Below are 22,248 nucleotides of genomic sequence, written 5' to 3'. Positions count from 1 at the left end.
ATTGCTTCTGCTACATTTCTCTTTTCAGAAGTGGGTTTCTAGAGGCTGGAAAAATGGGGACAGAGAAGAAAAAATGAACAATTCCCATTACAGTTGGCCAGTTCTCTTAACACTCACGTTACCATAACTGTTATGGAGAGAAATATTGATTTGCACAAATTCAAAAGCAGAGGGAGCAACTGGTAAACAGGGGAACAAACAAGAACAATGCAGGCTGTGACAGCAGGTGGACCTCGATGACTGAGCACATGAGGGGACGGAGGGGACAGTTTCCATTAAAACCTGGTCCACCAATCAGATACACGGGGGGATATATTTGCAGTAGATATGAAACTGAATTGAACAAATACCTCTGTGCAGATTCTTCACCAGAACCTCAGACACCTTCTCTTGTCCTACAATCATGAGTCATGTCTCTTGTAACAGTGACGCGCGTGTGCACACACTTCCAGAAGTGCAACCATGGTCTCAGATTTGTTCTCTTTATAAAAAAAAAAAAAAAAAAAAAAAAAAAGTACATTCTTCAGGAAGGTCGTTCATACTGCAGAAGGACCCCTCACAACGCTTATAACATTCAGATCTCACCATGTGTGAAGTTAACATTTGCTGCTGATGACAGGAAAAGGTGGGAAGAGAGAGCTTTGGTATAGAGGTATACTGATATTTTCAGACGGAAGAGGGTTTAGTTAATTCATGTATGAATGAACGTGGAATCGTTGTGCATCACTTGCCAACCAGGGCGGCCGAACTGGAGAGGGGACCTGCTCTGCTCACTGTAAAGTGATTCACATATGTTCCTCCTCCCACCCACAGGTGTCACTATATTCATATGGTAAACTCCATCCTATAGGCGTTGTGGGGACGTGGTGGCTCCGCCCCAGTGTTTGCCTGGGCAGTTGCCGGGGTGCAGTAATGAGGTAGCGAGCAGTCCTCCAGTCAGGACTGATGTTTTCATATGCTCTCCAGCCAGAAAGACCATGGGTACTACATGCGCGCGCACACACACACACACACACACACTCCTTCAGACAAACATGCACAACTACATCAGCACAAGCTAATGTAGACGAGCATACACACACACACGTAGACAGACTGGCAGTCACGCTCAAGCCGTCTCCTGGTCTCATGTCTGTCAGTCCATCCCTTCCTAAGGCTTTGTGAGCTGGCAGGCAGGGAAAACCATCGATACGGCAACTGCACATGAAACGCTGGGGGCGTGGGGAGTGGTGGAGGAGTTCCTCCCAACAGGCGCTGGCTTCACAGGAGCTCGCCTTCATAACGCTCTGACGTTAGCGGCCCACAGTGGTGCTGAATGGACAGCGGTTCCGGAGAGAAATAAAATCCTATTCCAGTCCGCAGGGAAAGAAGAGAGAAGGGTTCCCTTTGATGATCCTTAAATTTGGTTACATTTACTCGTTCCACACTCATACACACACAGACAATGCAGCCGGATGGTCAAGGGGGGTGTTGGGGAGTGGAGTGTACTCCTTAACTCTGGGTCTGTCCACCATTTCGTTGAAGAGAAGAAAAATGTATGAACCCAGAAAAAGAATTGGCTACATCAAATTCAATGCAAATGCTTCGTGGACTCGCCAGCTCTCAACATGTCGAACAAGTCAGCAGAGGTAAAAGCAGGGAGTCGACAACAGGTCATGAGGAGATTAAAGCTGCAAGTACAGGCTAATGGGATCAAAAAAAGGCCTTTTACTTAAAAGCACATACCTTTTTTCTTTATTTCTTTTTTTTTTTTTTTTATATATATAAATAAGCTGTGCAAAGCATCTATAGTTACACTTTTTTCAATTGGGGAGGGGAAAAAAAAAAAAAAAAGTTCAGATGATGAGACACGGCCTGCTCCTGACCGCAGGAGTAGCAGCTCAGCACGCAACGCTGCCTCACTGGCCAGCCAGAGACGGAGAGAGCTTTGGCAATGTTTGTGGGCGGGGTGGGGGAGCAGCCACGCCCACTCTAGTCTCTGCAGGGAAAAACCGGGGAGTCGGGGTGGGTGGGGTTGAAGGTGAGGCAATGGGGCAGTCAGGCGTCCTCCGTCTCTCTCTGTCTGTCTGTCTGTCTTCTCGTTTGTTCACATCGACTCAAACTCGTCAATGCGCTGCTTGGTGTTGCCTTGGCGAATCTGGCGGAGGGTCTTGTATTTGTCCCGGCCCGCCTTCACGTTCTCCGCATGCAGCATGTCATTCTGGGTCTTCTTGGTGTCGTCGCGAGCCTGGGCCAGCTCTGAACTAAGCGCCTGAACGGGAGAGACGGCACAGATGATTTCGGTCAACATTATTCTAGCAGGGACGGATTTGGATTAGTCACGCTGAATATCGGATGACGGAGGCGAGCCGTTCATCATGCAGCAGCAGGCTTTCCTTCTCACCTGCAGCTGCTTCTTGACGCGCTCATTCTTCTGCGCTTCGGTGACGCGCTCCTCCTCGCTGCGGTTGTCAGAGACCCCGTCGTTGGAGAGCTCAGCGCTGGCCTCAGCGCTGTTCTCGTCGTGTTCGTCGTGCTCGTTCTCAGCAGAGCCACCGGCCGGTGCAGAGTGGGTGGTCATCACGGTCTTAAGCTCTTCTTTGGTTTTTTCCAGATCTTCCTGGGCTGACAGAGCCTGAGAAGAATTTCAGAATTTTACATTTGTAGTGTCGTTAAAAAAATATATTTCAACCACGAGGAAGTGGAAATAAAGCTCGAAATGTAAATATGTATAACCAGAAGAGGGCGCTGTTTTAAAATAATTGCATTGTGTGTCTGATCCATGGTGAGGAGACCATGTCGGAGCAGCAGGGCTACCCTCTGAGGCCAACTGGGATAAAATCCGCTGCAACTGTCAGTGCAGTAGGGCAGGGGGATTTTAACATAATTAAAGCTTAAGATCGAGACTCAGCCCGACAGTCATTAGTTGATGAGCGCCGTGGTGATGTCCACATATGCTGGTTCTTCATGAATTACTAGTCTTTTGTCTTTTCCAATCCGTGATGAAATATATATTTTGGAAAATTACAGATAATGACTTTGGGGGTGGGTTTAGAAAAAATCCCTACTGCAATCCCAGTAAATTCAGTCAGTGGTGCTTTTGTGAAGCGGTGAGTGGGGCAGGAGGTGCGGGGGGCGGCCGGTACCTTGTGCTGCCATTCTGTAGCCTCCTCTTCCTTTTTCCTCTTGGCCTCTTCCAGCAGGGCAATTTTGGCAGTGAATTCTCCCAACTCAGCAGCCTGCAAGGCGGAAAAAAAAAAAGCCTGTCAAGCGGCCATTTCCCCAAAACAACCCTCAACCTCCTCCACCTCTATCCTCGAGGGTCATGGTAGATAAAGGCTGATTGGAGAAAGACAGACCATCTGCAAATAAATGTGCAAAAACTGAATGAAGGCTGCAAGGTATGAAAACCAGACTGTTCCATGTGCAGAAACCGGGATAAAGATCGGATTATTTACAGTGCCAAACCTTAAGGCTTGAGGAAATTTTCCTTTTGAAGACCTATCTTCCAGATGAACATGATACAGGTCAAAATAAAGCTGGAATTTGTGGAAAAATTCATAGGATGGCCACTCGTACCAGTTGCTCCTGGTTCTTCATCTGGTCTGCTGCTTGTTTGGCCAGCGCTGCCTTGGCCTCCTCAGCTGCATGCCGCTCTTTTTCCAGCCTCTCGGCATCTTCGTGGGCCCTCTTCCTCTCCTGATCGAGCTCCAGCGCTTTGCGTGTCTGCTCCTCCAGCTCTGAACATGGATAGACAAATTGCACTGGTTACCTACCAATGGCCTACAGTGGGGAACAAAGACGTCAGAGGCTTTAGCAGGAAATGTAAGTGCTTAGTTAGTGGTCCCAAGATCAGGCACGCAGGCGCGGAACCGATCGGGCGAGTGGTACTAATTATGACTTTTTAAATGTAAACTCTACAGCTGAAAAAAGAAAATCCTAAAATTGTATATAATCACTCGCATCATACAAATACCTTTCACTGGCCTTATGGGTGTAACAAAGTCCACTTTCAGTAGAATTGCCCAGATTTTATCTGTTAAATGCTGATGTATCTTAAAAAGTTTATCATACAACTTCCTGCAGCAGCGCCTTGGCTATGGACACATGTGACCCTTTCAAAAAACAGTTGCATTTAAATTTACCCATCAAATTATATACCACAATATAAATGTAACTGTAGGTGGTATATATCACAATATGAACGTTATGACAAATTGCATAGCCATAGTTCAAACCCCACCATTGTGTCCCTGAGCAAAACCCAGGGGAACAGTCCCTGTAATTATTGATTACAAGGCGCTCTGTATAAGGGTGTCTGATAAATGCCATTCATTTAAATGTATGCATGTGCAAGGACTTTATTGTAGATTCCCACACTGAAGCCACCATTCTCGGGTCACTCCCTGCCTCCACTGGGTACAGAGGGCATCCTAGAACTGAGCTGGTTCTCCCAAACCGCCTGTTCAGCCTCTTTATGTCACCAGCAGGCCACAGCAGACTGCTGAGGCCACCACAGAGAGGAGCAGGCCCTGCGCCTCTGCAGCCCCTGTGGAAGTCTACCACCAGCTCCTTAGTCTTAACAGTGTTGATCTGGAGTTGGTTCTGCTCATCGAGCAGAAATGGTTTCACTCTACTTTTGAAAAGGGTAGAGAGCTGTTCCATAGTAATGACATTCTGAGATTACTGGGTGGGCAACGGTTGTATAAAAAGTGAGAGAAAAGGACTGACGCCTCCTCACCTTTCTGTGCCTTTAGCGTCTGCTCTTCAATCTGTCGCAATCTCTCGATGAGCTCATCCTTTTCTCTCTCTATTCTCTCTTTCTCCTTCTCTGCATGCTCACGTTTCTTCTTCTCATTTTCCAGCTGGGCCCTGGGGAGAGAATTTTGGAAGATTTTTAACATTATATGAACATCAGGGTCCTGGATAATAAAAAGGCAGAGACGATCATTTTTATATAAATATTAAATATATATATATACATTTGCAAATTATCAAAAACTTTTAACACTCAAGCAAACATCAATTAATTTCAGCCTGTGACCAGAGCAAAAACTGAACATAGATAAGTGTGCGTGCGATCTGTTTTCTCGGTGTTCGTACCGCTCCATTTGTTTCTGGTGCTTCTCCTCTCTGGCCTGGGCCTTCATTTGCTGAACTTCGATGGTGTCTGGCTTCCTCCTCCTCATGTACAGCTCGTGGTTTCCCATGCAGAGTGCCAGGATACGCTTGTTAATCCGCAACCGTGGGGCATAGAACACAAAGTCCTGCCGAGATTATATGCAAAGGTTATACGCATACTGTTCAACAGCCATAAACAGTCCCCTTTACTGAAGTACAAGCATTACATAAAAAAAAAAAAAAACTTACTGGGGCTTTTTTGTCAATGGGTTTGATTACAAACTTCTTGTCGTTGAAAGAAATGTTTCTGATTTCACTCCAGGGAAAGCCGATCTTTGGCGTCAATCTGTTCCAAAAAGCAACAGGCACACACAAAAAAGGCACATGTTTTATTTCCAGGAATAAAAGTGCAATTTTTACCCAGAGTAGCCACCAGGGGGAGAACGTAAAGGAGATCTGTCACTCTCTCTGGGGAGGGAGGGGGGCTAAAGCTCTGTGTCCCCAAGAAATGGTGCTTTTAAGATCACCATCTGCTGCATCCACTAGTCAGACAAAAGGGTTTCAGAAATTTCCACACTGCAAACTGCATGGAGCTTGAAAACAGACCACAAATAGAATTGATCAAACATTAGTTTTTTTCCAATTAGTTTTGACCCGTGTTAAGGTCAGCATGCTCAAATACAGGTTATCATGAAAATGTTGCCTCCTCTTCCCCATTTGGCTGTGGGTGGGAGCACTCACCCTGGGACATTATTAGCCATTAATTCCAAGCCAAGTCCTTCCCAGCAACATGAGTCACGACTTTTGCTCACCCATACATACCAGCAGCCGCTCACATTTCAACAGCGGCTGATGCCTCAGACACCAAAAGCTAAAAAGATATTTACTGTAACCACTTTCAAAAAGCAACAGCCCAAAGGTTCCTCCATGCTGCGCATATACACCTTAGAAGAGGACATTTTCAGTCATTAAAGTTGCTTCAGATCCTTGACATTAAGGCACAGTGTCAAACTGAACAACAAAGAAAGGCTTTAAAAAGGTCCCCTATAATAAAGATTTTACTTTGTGAGATTATTTAACATTAATATGATAGTCCTGTACTGGCTAGAAATGGCAATAGATACCTATGTATGAGACTGCAGATACTGTATTAGGGGACCACTAAGACCGATATTAAAGCAAAATTTCATGTGAACCTTTAATGAAATAACCTGTGGAAGGAAAAGTAGACCTGCAGCAAAATGACAGTGGAGTTGCTGGTGTATGCAGTCACAGAAATGTCAGGAAGTGGAACTTACTTGTCCTCATGTTCATAAATGTTGAGGCCCAAGGCGTCCACCCCCAGCCAAAGCTCTGTTCCCTTCTTGTTTTTGATCTCAAAGTAGTTCACCCCGTACATCTCCAGATCCTGTGCTATCTTCAGGTACTCCATCATTGCGTCCTCCCTGCACATGAAGCTACAGTTACCCAGTTATGCAGACAGTTGTTCAAATCAAAACAATAAATTGTCTGAAGCTCTTGTAAAATGCACATTATGCTCAGCGTTCACATTTCACTAGATTGCCATGGCAATTATTACCACATCACTGTAGTGAATGTGTGATTTTATGTACATTCATTTAATGTTTATTGAACATCACCATAACATGTCTTCAGTCCAAATGAATGATCAATGAATAATCATACGGAGCTGATGCCATCCAAAATATAGAAGGTTGATTCAGAGCTACATATTTCAGGATTGCATTAAAAAAAAAAAAAAAAAAAAAAAAAAAAAACTTTGTAACTCAAGGCAGAAAAACATCATTCAAAGCACATTTTTGAAACGAAACATCCTTCAAATGTTTAATTTACATTGACCTCATTGTAAGTCCAAAGCGATTTACAACCAGTATTTACAGGGACAGTTCCCCCCCCGGAGACACTCAGCATCAAATTCCTTGCACAGGGACACAATGGTAGTAAGTGGGATTTGAACCCGGGTCTTCTGGTTCATAGGCGAGTGTGTTACCCACTAGGCTACAACCAATGTTCAATTTGATATTTGAATATAACTGATGATAATCGTAAAACGAAGTACTGCATCACAAAGCTATATTAGTGGTAGGTAGGTAGGTGGGTGCCTGCAGTCAGTCGTCCTCCCCGTACTGTTGCTCAAAGCTGGTAAAGGAAGTAGAAACTAATTAGATGCGGGCATTAAGGGTTAAAGAGAGATAACCTGAGCATGCCCCGGTGCTCCTCATGCCAGGACTGGATCCGATCCTCCCACTGCTCCTTGGTCAGCTTGTGCTGCTCCAGCACCCTGTAGTACAGAACATGCTGGTTGGTCATTCAGAAAGACCAATCACATCGATCCCCATTAAAGGACACAGAGTCTCTCACACACACACACACACACACACACACACACACACACACACACACACACACACACACACACACACACACACACACAGGCATCAAATGAAGTGCTCTTGGCTCCTATTCAGCGTGTAAGTGAGAGTGTGTGTGGCGGTGTTGTATGTGCACACGGTATGCATTCATTAAGCACTGTAGACCTTTAGCTCATGATAAGGTGTCGACGGTGATAAAATGAAGCCCAGTTTCAGAAGCCCTTCCAAAAAGTCATTTCATCAAAAGAAATGCAGAAGCCCGACACCCACCTCTGGGGCAGAAGGCGGTCATTGGCGAGGTAACCCGGCTTGTGGATGTCTCTGTTGTAGTCGCCGTACTTGGCCTGGACTGAATAGGAGGCCAGCAGCACCGCTGTCTCTGGAGGGCAGTAATTCTCATCATTCAGAATGGCCTCCTTCACCTGAAAACATCCACAGGATGAGGGGTGTTAAATTTCCACCTCTTCTGCTGCTGCGTGATGAATCCAGCACCACACACTGGGGACGGGTAGAGGGGGTAAAACTCCCAGTAATTAGGTAGATAATATGGCACCTCTATTTAATTATCAAATGGCATCGCAGAGAGCTTAGCGATAGCACCAGATACACATATAAATTCACGTCAAGTGGACACATTAAATGTTCCACAGCCTTCCACACCTGCAGGAAGAACAGGCGTTGCGTGATCTCCTGGATCAGCTCCTCGGAGACGTCCTCTGGGAAGAACTTGGCTCTGAACTTGAACTGCAGAGGATTCTCCTTCTTCACGTCCTGCTGAGTCACCTGTGAGAGGCAGAAGACCAGCGGTTCAGTTGCAGAAAAAGAGCTGCCTCTACTGAACAATGCAAACAGCACAGATTACATGCGCTTATCAAGCTGAAGTGCAGAAAACGAACAAGGATACAACAAAAGCTCTGATGAAGCTACCAAATGAACCCGAAACAGTAAAACCAGCAAGGATGTGCCCAAGAGCTCGATTAAGAAACCCTGCTCCGTAACATCCTGCGATTGAATCTGTTGTAACATGTCTGAACGTCCAACAGCCCAAGGCTCCAGACACTTTCCCCTGCAGCCACTCGTTAAAAGAAATTCAGCACAGCTCCATGCAGCACGGCCTGATTTACATTTACAGCATTTATCAGACGCCCTTATCCAGAGTGACTTACAATCAGTAGTTACAGGGACAGTCCCCCTGGAGCAACTTAGGGTTAAGTGTCTTGCTCAGGGACATAATGGTCGTAAGCGGGATTTGAACCTGGGTCTTCTGGTTCATAGGCGAGTGTGTTACCAACTAGGCTACTACCCACTCATGGTAGCCTGATGGGATACTAGCTTGCAAACTCACCCAAACACTTTATCTACAATAATAAGAGTCATTAAACACACACACACACACACACACACACACACAAAATAAGAAATTAGAGATGTTGGAAACAGGAAGTCTGTTAAAATGCACTTCACCACTTCAGCATGCCTGCTGGCAACAGCGCTGGAAAGAAAGAGGGGGGAAGAACCGGCCCACCTTCTTATTCAGCTTCAACCACGTGCTGTAGCCTTTGCTGTCCACGTACTGAAGACCAAAGAACCAGACCTCGCGAAGTCCCACCGTCTTCACCACCTGTTTTCCCAGAGAACAAAAAAAAAGATTCTCAGATATGGGCAAAAGAAAAATGGATTTGTGAGTTTAAAAACTTTAAGCCTTTCAGTATACTGGGAATAAAAGGTAGAAAAGTCAAGACGTGAACAAAAAAAAAGTTCATATGCCATTTCATAATGTCAAATTCAAGCAGTTCCAAGGTCCAGTTTCCAGTTTTTCTGGCACCTTCCAGCTGTGGTATATTCCACATTTATACATAAACATACTAGTTTATCACTATTGGTGCACTGCAAAAAAAAAAAAAAAAAACTGAACTGAAAGGAGTGGGTTCTGCTTTACGTATAAAAATGAAACCATCTCAGCCTAAAATTGCTTACGTAAAGAAAGTACGGTCACACTAAATGCATTGTGACACTCAGAAACTACAGTTCAGTTACCAAATAAAGACACATTTCCCACCTCCTCTGCTCAGCATCTCTCTTGGAATTATGCCCGGAGCTGGGGCGAAATTAAATGTTACTGATTATTTTAAACCAAAATCACAAAAGCCATGATAGGCATGATTCATCAAGACTTTAACATACCCTCTACCTAAAAAAAAGCTAATAATTGCATGAATTCTATGCAAAACACAGCACTGCTACTCCACTGTGTCACACAAGCACTTTCTTCAGCAAACAGCGTGTCCCCACATCCTCATCAGCAGCCGAGGCAGAGAGACCGTACCTTAGGCATGCTGGAGCATGATTAATGGTAACCACAGTGAGCATAAAGACCGGGGAATGAGAAAAAAAAAAAAAAAAAAAAAAAAAAAAAAAAAAAAAAAAACCACACACACACACACACACGCATTCTCGTATAGCGAAGTACTACAACAGCTGAGGTCGCTCAATTAACTGTGCAGCACCTCCCAAGAGTCTGGTGCCCGGAATGCAAGGAGGCAAGGAGGAGTTCCAAAGAGGTCACACTTTGTTAGAAACAGGGACTGCGTCATTACCTCAAGTTGCTGACTTGGCTTGGAACAGGGACCCGCGACTAATCAACACTTCTCACCACAGTGCTATACATAAGTGAACAATGAAATATATATGGAGTTATGTTCAGTGTTGTTAATCACCATCGACTTATTAGAAAAGTAGCTGCTCAGAGCGGAAGTGGGTGTGAGGACAGGTGGACGGAGGGTCAAGTTAAGGGCCCTATGATTTCCACCACGTGGAAAATCGGAATCGCGGAATGCAACAAATAAAGTGCAATCTGTCGTAAAACGCGGAATTGCATTTAACTGCCATGTTTCCGGTTGAGGCGGGACGTTCGCACAACAACGCAACGTAAACGTGCGGTCAGCGATGGCGAAGAGGCTGTCAGGAGAAGGATGAGGAAGATTAGCAATTTTCCAGTCCATTTACGTAAAGATCACCACAGTCTGGGAACCCCAGAGTTGCGACTGCATCAGATAAATATTTCAGTTGCTGACATGAACACTGAGGCATGTTTACACGTATGATTCAGGGTGGTGGTTTGGTACGTGAGCTCAGCCTCAACCACTTATGGCTTAAGTGTCAAAACACAACACTGTCACATGAGCAGTAAATGTGCGTGAACGTCTACAGGTCAGCAGGGGAATATGAAGTGACGCATTACTACATTATTAAACGGATCCGTACACAAACACTACTCTAAGTATACTTATAAAAAATAAGTATAACTGAAAATAGAAGCCATATCTGACGACAAAAGGTGGGGGAATATTTCAACCTTTATCCCAAAGGTAATGAGTATAATAAAGCTTATTACTAATGATCTATTAAACGTACTCATTGATGACTAGGTTTAATGTATACTCCAGCTGTAACAGCTGGGGAAAGTGGGCTCCACTTTCAAGCTGCCTGTGTGTGTGGGGCGATATCACCCTCCCAGTGATATAGAAAGCCCACTGTTGCCGTGGAGCTGCTGCGAGAATGAAGGAGGCTCTGTTGCCTGTACGACCTGGAACGGTGTCGTAAAAGAGGAAGAAAGGACACGTTCTGGTCATTGTGTCCCAGATCTGGGTCAGATTTAAAAAAAAAAAAAAAAAAAAAAAAAAAAAAAAAAAACGAAGCTTCTTAAAACTCATATGCAGTTCTGTGACCTTTTTGCTCTTTATTCTGAAATATCCCGATGTCGGCCACAGGCCGGTGTGTACCGTTTCTTATGTTCGTACATCCCCTAAATAGAAGAGCGGGGATAAGGGGAGTTGAACCAAACTGAAGGGTCAGGCTACACCCACCTGATCGAAGAGCTGCTTCCCTGTGGTGTTGGGCTGGATGGCAAACTCCAACTCCGCGTCCATAGTGGTCACCCGCACGTTTATCTAGGAAAGAGGGGGAAGAGGCTTATTACATAATGCCCAGTCGCCAACTTTAATGTGATTGGAAACTGATAGGGTGCTGCATCAACACAGACAAAAGGCCCTGGGCGAACAGGTGGAGTCGGAGCCGCATTTCACATCAGATATCAACACATGGGCAGGTCAGGAACATAAACCACAGAAATGTCCAACACGCCGTCTTCCGCAGGGCTGGGGAAGGCCGCAGTCGGGTGGTATATTGGTATCATTGTGTTACCGGATCTGTAGCGCCGTAGCAGCCACTTATGCAGTTTGGGGTGCGTGTGAACTCTGCTAATGTAAAATTAAACATATGCACCGTCCACCTACACACGCCGTCAGAGCGTGCACGCACACGTTTAAACGCTGGTTACCGTAAGGCTGTTCATTAGCTTTACACGTTGCACAGAAACACAACTTTTTAGATAGGTGGCACCTCAAGTTTGTGAGTCTGGGCTGAAAGAAGCTGTTATACAAACGTCTTGGTGGAAGTGGCGGAACTCCCTCCAGGCTCCTTGATGAATCGTTTGCATTCTTGTTTGAGGCCAAGGAATAAATCTGTCTAGAACATGGGAGAAGCTACAGAGCAGCAATCAAACTGAGTCTCGCCTCACTTCACACACCAGTGGACTGACGTCAGGGCAACTTCTGTGTAGGCGCGCCTCTCACTTTTTGGGGTGCAAATTTAATGACTGCTGTGCAAACCCAGACACACAGGTCTGCGCTCACCTCTCAGGGTGAAAGTCTGAGAGCAACAACGCATGCGCTCTCCCTCCAACACACACACACACACACACACACACACACACGGGAAAGCTGATCCAGGCAGCTGGTGTTGCTGGGTAAAGTTACAGCTGTGTTACGGTCTCCCATATCGAGAGCGGCCTTCCTTTCTCCCCTGTCTTCCCCTGGCTCATTAATTACTCATGCAACCTGGAGAACACATCCCAAATACTACATGGGTCCTGTCCTAAAGACGGAATCTGCTATTTAGCACGCTGGAAACCATGCTTTCGGTAAAAAGTTGTGGTGCATCGGTTGGCCCATTAATTCCCAGCCATTCCTCCTCACGTGGCCTCGCCTCATGTTAGCAGGGCTGCTGCCGCTGCCATAAATAGGACCGTCTTCTGCACCCGCGTCCTTCCCAACCTGGACTTGGGACGGACAACAGATTCCCAGAGGCTAAACAGAGTCCTATTAAAAAGGAGGCACTTTCAAAACGAAGTAGGTCAACCTGCACTGTACAGCACTACAGTACTGGCAAAAAACAAACAGCAATAATTCAATTACGAGAACTCTTATCTTTTTATTCAGCTGTAAAGTTTCTTATGGCTGGACAACATGCCACAAGATGATATCAATGAACATTCTTTTTCTACACGCTCGTAGACAACGTGTACAGGTGACAGGTGTAATGAAAAATTATACCAACAGTCTGACATTTAAGACATGCATAAATTAGTGTAATAAATCTCTCTGACGTGGATTACTGTAAAAATGCAAATGTTCCTAATTAATTCAAGAGGGATAAGATTTAGAAGTTTTACATAAAAGTCTGCAATATAGCTAAAAAAAAAAAATATTACAATAAAAACCCACAGCACTTTTAATGAGGATGAAAAAACAAAAAACCAAAAAAAAAAAAAAACATAAAAATGTTGACTCCTGACAACAAGGGTGTCTGTAGCATGAAAGAGCAGGCGGAAATAAAACCTCTCGCCTGGAGCAGCACTTTTACGTTCCAGCGGACAAAAGCGTTACGAGCGGTGACAGGACGGCTACACATCTGTTGCCAGCGCTCCTCTCCTGCGTTTCGTTCCAAGCAGACACTTCTTAATTAAATGCACAGCCGTTTGTTAGTAAGCCGTTTAACAGGGGCTTTGCCGAGAGTCCTCAGACGTACCCCTCCACCCTCTAATCCCCCCAGCAGGGCAGAGGGCAGCTGCCTCATCCGGCTGATGAACCCGTACAGGGCACGTTTCGCCGATGAAGAAATGCAACAGGCGGCGTTACAGGGGTTAAAACCAGCATGCGCAGCGTTACGTTCACAACCAAAATTCTACTCGCATTACCGCTTCACTACCAATATTTCAACTGGAGCTGCAACACACAACCGGCAACCAGGTCCACGGCACAACCACCGAGAAGAACACCAAAACTTGCTGAGCACGCTCAGTAAACAGAGGAAGTAAAAAAAAAAAAAAAAAAAAAAAAAAAAATCATTGCAAAACACACACAAACTTCCAACAAACGCGCGCACGCACGCACGCACGCACGCACGCACGCACGCACGCACGCACGCACGCACGCCGACTCCATCCTTCCACAGGATGTTATAAACGCGATTTATAGAGGAGCCGCTCACGCTCACAAACAAGAGGAGGCGGTGTGATGCCGTCTTCTGTGGGGTACAACAGGTCGTAACCTCTGACCCCACTAGCTGGGGGACAAGGTGACTGTGACAATGATGATGGAAGTGTACTGGACCCATTACAGATCTAAATATCATCATAGGTCTAATGCATGCAAGATATTCCTCGGTTCAAGCCCATCCCCGAAATATTTTCCAGACCCACAAATATGAGGAGACAGTGGGAGTTGGATGAATTGAACTTTTATGGTCCCAGCTCAAAACACTGCTTTATGGAAATGAATTAAGCAGCAAAAAAGAAATAAAATAAAAAAATTACCACAAGAATGAAAAATCCTGCCTTGGCTCTAGCTTTTCCTCTACTACTTTCAAGCCTAACAAGATGGATGGCAGTTTTATTTTAGCGTGGGCAGGACAGGACTGGAGGCTGAAAAATGACCTTATATCTGCTCTCAGTATAGCTACGGTCTTTCTTTTAATCCTAATCCTACTCCAGGATATGTGCAAATTCATGTAAAACCTCAACAGATCTATGAAATTTAAGGCCATCCAAAGCAACCTCGATGACCATGGAACTGAAATAAAAACCGAACCGAATGTGCAGTCTTTGTGTTGATCCATTTGTAACTTATTTGTGTGTATAATTCAACGTACTGTATAAAACGGAAAGGTAAATCCACAGAGCTGAACCTTCTTAAATACCAGTTCTATCCACCAACACAACCTTGTGATTATGGTGTCTCTTAAGCTTTGGCGATTCTGTGGTGCAAATTTCTACTTCACCAGACTCCCAAACCACTGGGACTGGAAAGAAACAGAACATGTCAGATTGGTTCTTGATTTAGACTGAATTCAGCTGGTTTAGTAGCTGTAATTGCAAACTATATTATATCGGTTATGATCAGTCCAGCGATGAGCGACTGCACCCTTTATTTACTTCTGATACTCCATTCCAAGATCTCCTCAATACTGTGCGTATCCACAGATACAGAGCACAGGCCAGTTAAATGACATTTAAAATGGAGGAGGAGGAGTGGAAAAGCAATCTTGAAAAAGACGAGGAGAAAGTTAATATTTCTCTGGGTACTGAAATGGAGCTGTGCCTGTGAATTTTTTCCCTTTGAAGACTACTTTGTAGAGTGAATTCGAGTATATAAGTGGATATTCGACTGGGCCATGACCACAGCTTGGCAGGACCTGTCGGCTCCGGGCAAGAGGAAAAAAAAAGCAGCAGTTGAAGAGGTGGAGATGATTTCTTGGCTAGGGTAGGTGTAACAAGGTCATTCAAAGCATGCTTGCTTGCTTGCTTACTGTTTACTAAATAGGAGGTCTGAACAGACATTTATATTCATCAACAGTGAGACTTCTGGTACTCAAAAGAAGCAAAATATTAGTAGGTGGCCACTTTGTAACTCCCTGCCATGACATTCATGAATAAAAAGCATTTTTAATTCATTGCCATTATCTCCATGGCAAACCGTTAAACCTTGATTTCATGTATGTATACAGAAAGCTCCCACAATCCCTAAGGCGGCACCAAATGTAATGTAAATGCTTAGCCGCTTTCAGGAAAATTGGGTCCACCGCTCTGAACAAATCTATATAGTGAGTACAGTTAGCTGCGAGTTATTAACCAGAAGGCAACAAACATCCATTCTCCTCTGAAGGCAACAAGGAATGTGCGCGTACGCCTAGAATTCTTCTGAACATTCAGGAGGTGGAGAGATGATGCGGTTCCGCGCAGTGGCAGCATAAAAGGTCAGTTCATAACTCAAGGCCAGTCATAGACCATAAAGCAGTAATACAATCAAAACCATTAGAAATACTTGAGTCCAAGTGGGGAGAATTAACTAGAGGAGGTAAACGGGTATAAAACACCTACCGGTTTCGGCATCTTGGCCTCCTCTCCCACCTTCCGTTAGGTCCAAGAAAACAAAAGAACAGGATGGGACAAGCACTCCGCAGCAGATCCTGGGGGAATTGGAATGGTGAGAAATAAATCATAATATGGTTAAAAGACAACAGTTAATTACATTGTTGATGTACTGGCAGAACATGTGATGGAAAGCAATGGGCACTTCAAAGTTCCAATCCAACACAGCCAAGCACACAATTCCATTTTGAACCACAAATCCTCCGATCAAGGCACAGAAGGGATAAAGCATTTGTAAATTACAGGAAAGAAAAAACAACGAAACCAAATAATGACTGAACAATAATGAAGCCCATAACCTAACCTTGACAGAAGTCCAAATACTTTATTTAAATGCATTTGACATTTACAGTATTTTAAGAGATGCCCCCCGGAGCAACTCAGGGTTGAGTTGCTTGCTCAGGGACACAATGGTAGTAAGCGGGGGTTGAACCGGGTACTCTGTGTCCTTCTGGTTCATATGTGAGGCTATATCCAACCCCCCCCATCAAAAAAATGCAAGATCTAAAACAAATGCTACAAACATGCCCGCCCCACCACCATTTAATGAGGCCAAACACAAAAGTCGTAACCATGGGATTTCAAGCCTCTGAATCTTACATAATTATATATCTGACAACAATAAGCCACTAAACATGCACTTCAGCAAGCACACGGACCACCACGTCTTTCCCACCATGTAGCTGCAGGGAACAAGCGCTAAACGCTTCTTACTAGCGGTGATAGAAAATATCCCTTTTTTTTTGGTATGCAAATTTTTCAGTCCTGAGTTATGCTGCATTGGCTGAATTATTAACATAATATGACACACACAGCATCTTGTATATCAGCTGTTTTTACATTTTCAGTGAACTGTCGAATATTGCAATAAGTATCGTGCCGTGGGATCCAGGCCAACACACACAGCCCTATTTCTTATGCATCACGGACGGAGCACAAAATTACAGAGAAGACGTGTAATGTTAGACTGCAATGACAGGGCAAAGAGCGATGTTAAACGACACGAGTACGGCCATCGGGTCCCCGCCTAGGCTCCTCCTGGGAACATCGCTCGCTCCCAACACGACGAATCCAGGCAAGGCGGACGTCCTTTCCACGGCCAATCTCTCGACAGATGTGCACAGGCGTTGCGACAAACTGGCACAAGAGAGCAGCCAAAAACTGCTGAAGGAAGATACGGGCTCTCCAGCCGAGAGCCTTCATGTTGAGGTCAGATAGGCCTCAGCACCTGCAAACGCTGCAAGGGGTCCGGCGCAGATGAGCGTGTGTAGCAGCACACAAACAGATGCAAACGTATAGCCCGCTCACCACAAGCTAGCATATTATTTTATTTTATACATTGTGTGTACAAATATCTAAAGGCATAAACAGTTATTAGGTTTGTGGTTCGGCGGCGGCGGAGGGGGGCACTTGATTACACTCCGACACGGTTTTGTGGACTAAACGACACTTTACGCGAGCTTCTCCGTTTTAAAACGTGCTAATGGCGCATCCGAAAGTTTCCCAACGCGCGGGCGCTAAGCCGCGTATTCCTGAACGCGCGTACGCCGACGGCGTAGCCGAAGAGCGGCCGCGACGCTACGCAGCTTGCGCAGGGGAGACGCCACACAAAGTCGCCTTCCAGCAAAGCACGTAGCGTCCTGGCAAACAACACGCCGCAGTGCCCGACCGACGCGAAGCACCCGGAGATGACAATTAACGAGAGTCGCCCGCCGTCCATATAACACACACCGTTCCACCTTATTCTACTGACCCGCTACGCGAACACGAGCCACGCCGCCAGCAATAATCCGCAATACGGGGGACCAGGTACGAAATTGTGGACATTTTTGTCCCGGTCCTGCGGCGGTCGGCTCCGTTACGGCCACGCCGCAGCTTACGTTAGCAGCCCGGGTCACCGCCGAGGCCCCGGGGACTCGTCACCGCGACACACGACACTTTTTTTTTTTCACCACTGCGCTCCGCCGGTGAAGCGGGTGGTCGCCTGGGTCGGCGGGACGGTCCTCGGTCGAATAAAACACCTTTTTAGAGTTGCCGAGGCGGGGAAAATTCTGCACGAACTTCATTAGCCTCGATAAAAAATGTTTAACAACGCGCGACTTAAATAGTCATAATTTGCCCCAAAAAAGGAGAGTGAAAGTAAACCAGTTCGCCTGGAGTTGGTGAATTGGTGTAGAACTTGTCCTCTGCTCACAATTTGCCGCGTATTTTACTCCAAAAAAAGAAAACAGCCCAACACGGAGGAGGCTCTTCAGTAAGAAAAAAAAAATCTAATTTCAGAAAAATTTAACGTCCACAAAGGGCGAGTGGGGGACTGAACTGGCGCAGGGTTCGAGTCGGAGTCGATCTGCGGGGAAGAGAACGCCGGAGAAGAGCCACGGAGGGACAAGAGGATAAAAAAAAAAAAAACTCACCTCGAAAGAAGGACTGCGTCTTCCAAAAAAAGAGACTCGGGGCCGATGTGTCTGTCGAAGAAAAGGAGGAAGAAGAAAAAAAAAACCGCGAATTAAAACAAAACGATATCAGAAAGGTCCCCGCGGCGTCCGCGTCCTAACGGGCCGTGATAACGGTGACAGGCGGGAGCAACACTCGCCGCAAGGAGAGCCGCGGAGGCGGGCAATATGGCCGCCGTCAGAGGAGGCTCCATGAGGCGTGGTTCATTCGCGAGATCAGGCGGGGAGGGTGAGCCGGGAAAGGAGCATCACCTCGTTTCAACACCGCGTCGCCACTCTTCGCTGTGCAATTAAATGGACTTGTTCTTTTAAAGTGCCCTTTGCACATAACAAGTACCGAATTGGGACCAATAATCGATCTGGCTGCTCCTGCCAGCACTCCCGAAGTCTTGTGTTGCAGGACCGTTATCTTGTTTCACCAGGTAGGTGCTTGGTAACTTGCAGTAAAAACCTGTTTCCAGCGTTTCTCTGAGGTCCCATTTATAATAATTAAAAAAATAAAAGTATCGCAGCTGCTGGATTTTGTTCTTAAACTGAGAAGATTCCAAATGATTTAGTTTACACACTTTAACATGGTGTGTAATTGACACATGCATGATGATTTCAAAGCCAAAGGGAAATGTATTGTCATCTCAGCTATATACATGCATGTACACTCTAAAAACTGCTGGGTTAAAAACAACCCAATTTGGGTTATTTTGGTAACCCAGCGCTGGGTCAAAAAGGGACCAACCCAACGCTGGGTTATTTTGACCCAACAAGTTGGGTTACACGTTTAACCCAGCATGCTGGGTTGTGATTATTAACCCAACTATTAGTTAAAAATGACTACGCTGCTGGGTTGAATGGAACCCAAAATGGGTCAGAAATTTAATATAGAAACTTGTGATTAAAATTACTAAAATAAAAACAATTATACAGCAATACATATTTCAATAATGGAATTTTATTAATGACAAAACATGTAAAAAATGTGTCCATATGAATTTAAGACTTTTTTTTCCATCTCCACCTCAACATTAAGACAATTTTTATGAAAATGTATCAAACTGTAGTCACAGTGTTTCTGGAATAAAGTCAGTAACAATGAATCAGATTGAAGCCAAATTAACTTTAGAAAAACACAATTTGACATGTAAATGTAATGAAAAAAAGTTTTCTTATCATGCATAAACTAAGATATAAGAGTCATCTGTAAGAAACACACAACAAAGCAGGCATTAAGAACATCTATGCAGTAAGGATCAGATTTGGTCAAAATAAACTTGCAACTTTCCTAAAATGTGCCCTCTGTAAAAAAAAAACAATAATACAATACTAGACACATCAAGCACAAGAAGAATCAGATACAAAATGAACAACTGCAAGCCTATTTGCTCTAATCACTGCAAAGTAATTGTACAACAATCAGGCATGAAGAGCTGTGCTATAAACATAATTGGGTCTTACCCTGCTAGCTCATTCTTCAGCTTCTGAACCTTTGGAGGTAGCTCACTTCTACCTTAATTTCACATTGCCTGCTGAATGAAGGTAAACGTGTTTTCAAGCACTTTGGGTGCTGCAGGTGAAGTGCGTAGGTTAAGCCAAACAAGAGGCACATTGCTTGAGGTAGGTTGGTGAGTGCTTCCCTTGCCCTCTCGGTTGATGCCCAGTCTTGAGGGGTTGAGTTATGGCAATGCTGGGCTTGCTGAACTGTTGTCCTCATAATAGAGGATTCCCACTGGGATGTCCATGGAGTCTCCATAGACTCTACATAGTGCAAGAAACATGACAAAAAGAGAATATTCAGGTTAACAGCAATTTGTCTACAATCAACTGTATAGAATTATCTAATATTATAGATTTTGTAATTCAATGTGATTTTATTTTAGGCACTGTAAACAATCTATTTTGTGTGTTTATATATAGGCGTCTTTCATGTTGTGACAGTAGGTGGTATATTACACAATTTGATATTTGAATGGTACAAATGGAGAAAGGGTTTACTCACTGAACTGCTCTTGAAGAACATAGATGCATCATCTCCAAGAATTATTGGAAGTCCTCTCAGGACAAGGCATCTAATGGCTGTTGGCTCTGTGCTCTGCAAAGTGGTATAAAACACACTTGAATGTAGAACAAAGGAAATAAATCTTATATCAGTTTATTTGTCCATATAGAGAAATACCACAAGAGAACAGTTTATGTATTGAACTAACCATCAATACCATTATGAGAAGAAAAGAGAAATATCAACCCACCGTTGTGTTGTAGCAGGTCAGCTAATTGCTTTTCTATCCGACCTGTCTTCCTCTTGAAATTTCCATCAAAATTGGACACAACCCATCAAGAACACCAAAGAACTCTTCTTTAAAATTTCTACCAACAAACCTGTTAAACTCCAGGTAAACCTGAAAAATATTAAATATGCTCAGTTTTGATATTCAGGCAGAGTTATTTATAACACAAATAAACCTCTCTGAACATCATGTATGTAAAACAAATAAGAAAAAAAAAACATTAAAGGACACATCCACAAACCTGGTTTTCAGTCAAAAAAGCACTGGCCAGCTTTGGATCATCTGGTTGATGTCAGGCTCATCCTTTACAACCTCCTCTCGTCTAAGAACAAACATGATTCCTGATGCAAGCAAGGAAAGGGCTTAGTTCCTTCTTGCATAAGTTCCATATTTTAGCCTGTAACGTTTAAAAAACTGTGCTCTTCTCGCAGATAGTACTTGCATTTCCAAAGCATATTAAAGTGGCTTTAAACAAAACTAGTAGTGCAAAAAATGGCATATGTTGAAAGTGGGTGTTTACTTTTTCAAACCTACATTGAAATAATTTGAATTCTACAAAACTGTATGTAGATAAGTAGAGAGCTACTCTAAAAACACATTGCTGCAAGTATCAAATGCTCACTGTTCCCTTAAGATGACCTCATAATTACATGCATGTTTCAAACTACAAATGTTCCAGCAGTTTCTAATTTGAATAGAGAAAACAACTCACCTTGTTCATCCACAAAATGGTTCTCGTTGCAGCAAGCAAAACTCCTTTTAAAATAAAAAGTCCAAACTTGAGAGAAACAGACAAATGTAGACAGAAAGGTATACTTCTAAAATACAACATTAAACCCCAAAACCCCCTTTCACATTGTATATGCAAAATAAAGCTTACCTATCTCCGTGTGAGTGAGTACACACAAATTGCTGGCCCCAATGCAGTCGCAAGATATTAAGCATTGTTAGCATAGCAAGTGTTAGTTAGCAAAAAAAAATGTCTCCTCTGTCCTTCAACCCGCAGCTTTTGCCTCAGAATTTTTTTTCCGCCCGTTTCCTAACCCCGCGGCTTTCGCTCATAAAATAATTTTTTCGCCCTTCAGAAAATTTTTTTTTTCGCCCCTCAGAAACTAAAGACGGTGCAAAGACAATGGCGGCTCCTCTCGCTGATGTCCCAGGTAGTTGACGTGACGTGCGTGCTCTCTTTCAGGTCCGCGTTCCCAACCCAGCACCGCTGGGTTACAGATCGAGACCGATTTTCAACCCAAATTGGGTTAAATCAACCCAACAGCAGCCTCAACCCAGCATTTGGGTTGAAAAAACAACCCAGCGTTTTTTAGAGTGTATGTGTGCAGTGAAACGAGGCAATGTGGCTCCAGTTTCACAGTTACAAAAAACATCACAGAGAAAAACACATATCACTATAAGTACAAAATGTGGAAAACATTTGGAATTTGTGCAAGTGTTGCAACAGCAGTCTAATTAGTTGCACTAATGGAATATAATTTCATGTTCAGGGGTATTAGCAGCAATCTATTACTTTACTTTACTTGGCAGATGCTTTTATCCAAAGCAACTTACATGGAGAAGACACCAGCAATTCCATTTGGTTTCCATTGTGAGTTACAAAACTAAGAGCCCTGATAAGAGCCCTAAGGGCTTAACTTGTCAAGAATAAAACATGCTACAGAATTGTTAAGTGTGTGTGTGTGCGTGTTAGACTCTATTGAAATACTTTTTAAACAAGTCAGTTTTCAAATGTTTCTTAAAGG

At 44.2% G+C, this 22,248-nt stretch overlaps 1 protein-coding gene across 2 annotated transcripts; it reads right to left on the bottom strand.

The window, feature by feature from the left end:
* Nucleotides 1–1,799: 1,799 nt before the first annotated feature.
* Nucleotides 1,800–18,315, bottom strand: LOC114789648 (radixin). 2 transcript variants are annotated; one of them, XM_028978854.1, is made up of 15 exons: nt 18,177–18,315; nt 15,712–15,800; nt 11,360–11,443; nt 9,019–9,114; nt 8,154–8,276; nt 7,764–7,915; nt 7,319–7,402; nt 6,399–6,545; nt 5,350–5,446; nt 5,083–5,246; nt 4,721–4,851; nt 3,559–3,719; nt 3,126–3,218; nt 2,384–2,614; nt 1,800–2,251 (listed from the first exon to the last, which is right to left on the bottom strand). In XM_028978854.1, exons 2-15 carry the CDS (start codon nt 15,721–15,723, stop codon nt 2,087–2,089), a joined length of 1,740 nt encoding a protein of 579 aa, XP_028834687.1. In that variant the 5' UTR covers nt 15,724–15,800; nt 18,177–18,315; the 3' UTR covers nt 1,800–2,086. The 2 variants fall into 2 exon arrangements, with proteins under 2 accessions (XP_028834687.1, XP_028834688.1); XM_028978855.1 differs by lacking the exon at nt 18,177–18,315 and having other exon boundaries at nt 15,712–17,287.
* Between the last annotated feature and the right edge of the window lie 3,933 nt (nt 18,316–22,248).

The sequence above is a fragment of the Denticeps clupeoides genome, chromosome 5 (genome assembly GCF_900700375.1).
Source record: "Denticeps clupeoides chromosome 5, fDenClu1.1, whole genome shotgun sequence".
NCBI classification, from domain to species: Eukaryota; Metazoa; Chordata; class Actinopteri; order Clupeiformes; family Denticipitidae; genus Denticeps; species Denticeps clupeoides.
Note: the sequence above shows the minus strand (reverse complement) of the source record. Positions and strands in the feature narration are given on the sequence as shown.